At 47.4% G+C, this 2,324-nt stretch overlaps 1 protein-coding gene and 1 pseudogene across 1 annotated transcript in view; one reads left to right on the top strand and one right to left on the bottom strand.

Moving 5' to 3' along the window:
* Window positions 1-1,146, top strand: part of LOC105979867 — a 2,114-nt pseudogene extending 968 nt beyond the window's left edge.
* The window catches only part of SFI1 (SFI1 centrin binding protein), a 49,038-nt gene that overhangs the window by 35,955 nt on the left and 10,759 nt on the right, over window positions 1-2,324 (bottom strand). The window contains exon 3 of the mRNA XM_045289561.1: window positions 1,640-1,742. Coding sequence (XP_045145496.1) covers window positions 1,640-1,742 — 103 coding nt within the window. The remainder of the gene's footprint in view (window positions 1-1,639; window positions 1,743-2,324) is intronic.

Genomic DNA, 2,324 nt, shown 5'->3' with positions numbered 1-2,324 from the left:
AGGCAACTGGAGATGAACACAATGTGGAAACCATTGATGGTCACCCTGGGGCCTTCACCTTCTATCTGGATGCCAGCCTTGCCAGGACTACTACTGGAAATAAAGTGTTGGGGGCTCTGAAGTGGCCTATGAACAGAGACTTGTCTATCTCTCAGAGTACCAAGCTATTCCCTGATTATGATTCAGACAGCAAGGATTTCAATGCAGAAGAACATCAGAAACCCATCATGGGACAGAATGTTGCAGAGTACATGCGTTACCTAATGGAAGAGGATGAAGATGCATACAAGCAACAATTGTCTCACAAGGAACCAAGAGAGGTCTGCAGGGGACAGCCCCAATCCCAACTTTGTGGACACCCCACTCCCTCCACACCAGAAGAATGTACTTCAGAGGACAGCACTGAAGCTACAGAGGGGCACATCTGATCACAGCACACAGGAGCAAACAAAGAGGGTAGGAAAGAGAGTGGAACACATCTGGCCCACCAAGCCCCGAGGACGATATGCCTGCTCAGAGCAGACAATGCAGAGAGGGCAATAGGGCCAGCCACACCATGAGACACAACATCCCCCACTGAGCCATAGCGCTACGGGGGACAACACTGGAGACACAGGGCGGGAATTGTGCCTGATCTGACCCCATCACACTGGGGTGAAACACTAAGGGCATGCAACAGAGCAGCAAGGGGAGCAAAGCAATGAAGTCCCCAGGGAATACCAAAAATAGACTCTGGGGACAGAGTGTGGCAGCCCATCGGACTCAACTGGAAAATACTCCTAAAGGTCAAGTAGAAAGAAAACGCTTTGAAAATGATGACAACATATGTACAAATGTGTCTGTACATATGGATGGATGGATGGATTGTGATAAGAGCTGTAAGAGCCCCCAATAAAAGTATTTAATTAAAAAAACAAAACAATTGTCTCAAAACATAAAGCACAATGTAACACCTGACATGATGTAGGAGCTGTGTAAGAAAGCACACGCTGCCATAAGAGAGAGAATCCTGTTGTGAGAAGGCGCCCGAGAGAGATGTTAAAGAAAAGAGGTGGAAGAGTCCCAGCATGTCTCCTGCCCACGGGAAAGCAGGGAGCTCAGAAGGCAAGCTTCCTCAGAGCTCAGGAGCAGGCCGCAGACAGTTAAACCAAACCCTAATTTTCCATGAGGATTTCCTACAGAAAGACAATAAACATATTCACTGGGCAAAAAAAAGGAGCCAACTTTCCATTTGAGTCTTATGTTTCCCTGTTGCCATCATTATTTTCTAATTCACAGTAACGAGAAAACAAAAGTACACAACTCTTTCTTGAAACATATTTATATACCCCTTTCCAGTTCCACAGTTACCAAAAGCATTTCCAAATTCACAAGAAATCCCATCTAGGGCAAGTCTGCCTGCATAGACCTCAGAGCAGCCTTTGTCTGCGGGAAGAATCCAGCCCTCGACATTGTTTCTTCACTGTTTCCCACCCCCAGCCACTTCCCCACAGCTGTGTGAGCAGGTCAGGGTCGGACAGATCAGGCACAGCATGAGGGCTAGCTAATGGCTCTTGGACATCTGTGTGTAGGGTGGGGAGAGTGGACTGCTTTGCAACACTTGCAGAGGAGATGCCCGAACAGAGACTGTTGGACTCACCTGCAACTGGAGGCTCAGGGCTCTGTGCTTCACGGCTGTGGTGTGGAGGGCACGGTCCATGTGGACCTGTCCTAGGCTCCACCTCCACTTGCTCCACCAAACCCTGTCAGAGAGCAAATTGCAGATGAACCGATGAGAACAAAGGCCCATCTACAGAAGCAAAAGGCCTATGGGGCTGGGCTTGCGATGTTCTCAAACCTTAGATACTAGAGTGTCTGGTGTGTACACGTTTTAATATATGAATTACTGCCAACATTTCTAAACCAGGAGCAGACACACAAAACAGTAGGTGAACTCAGAAGGTCTGACAGCCCTCATCAGTGGGGGTCAACCAGTGGGGACTTTGTCTTTTTGATGGTCCTCTCCCCTTCCTATTGGGCTTGCTGGATTTTCATTTTACTGGTCATTTTGCTCCTGCCTCATTATTTCTTGATTTGCTACCGGAAAACTATTCCAAGGAAATGAGAGTCTGCAGCCTCCGCTTCATCTGAACATCTCTTTGTCTTGGTCACTCAAAGCTCCCTCCTAAGCGGGGCCTTGTGGCATCACTCACTTTCAAAATCCCAGCTGTCCTGCATTATCATCTTTTTTTAATTAAAAGATCATTTTACTGGGGGCTCTTACAGCTCTTGTAACAATCCACACATCAATTGTATCAGGCATATTTGTACCTATCTTGCCATCA

The sequence above is a fragment of the Echinops telfairi genome, unplaced genomic scaffold, assembly GCF_000313985.2.
Source record: "Echinops telfairi isolate 266 unplaced genomic scaffold, ASM31398v2 ScPeMD7_29;HRSCAF=101, whole genome shotgun sequence".
In the NCBI taxonomy this organism is placed as follows: Eukaryota; Metazoa; Chordata; class Mammalia; order Afrosoricida; family Tenrecidae; genus Echinops; species Echinops telfairi.
The sequence above is the reverse complement of the archived record's forward strand: the minus strand, read 5'-3'. Positions and strand labels throughout refer to the sequence as shown.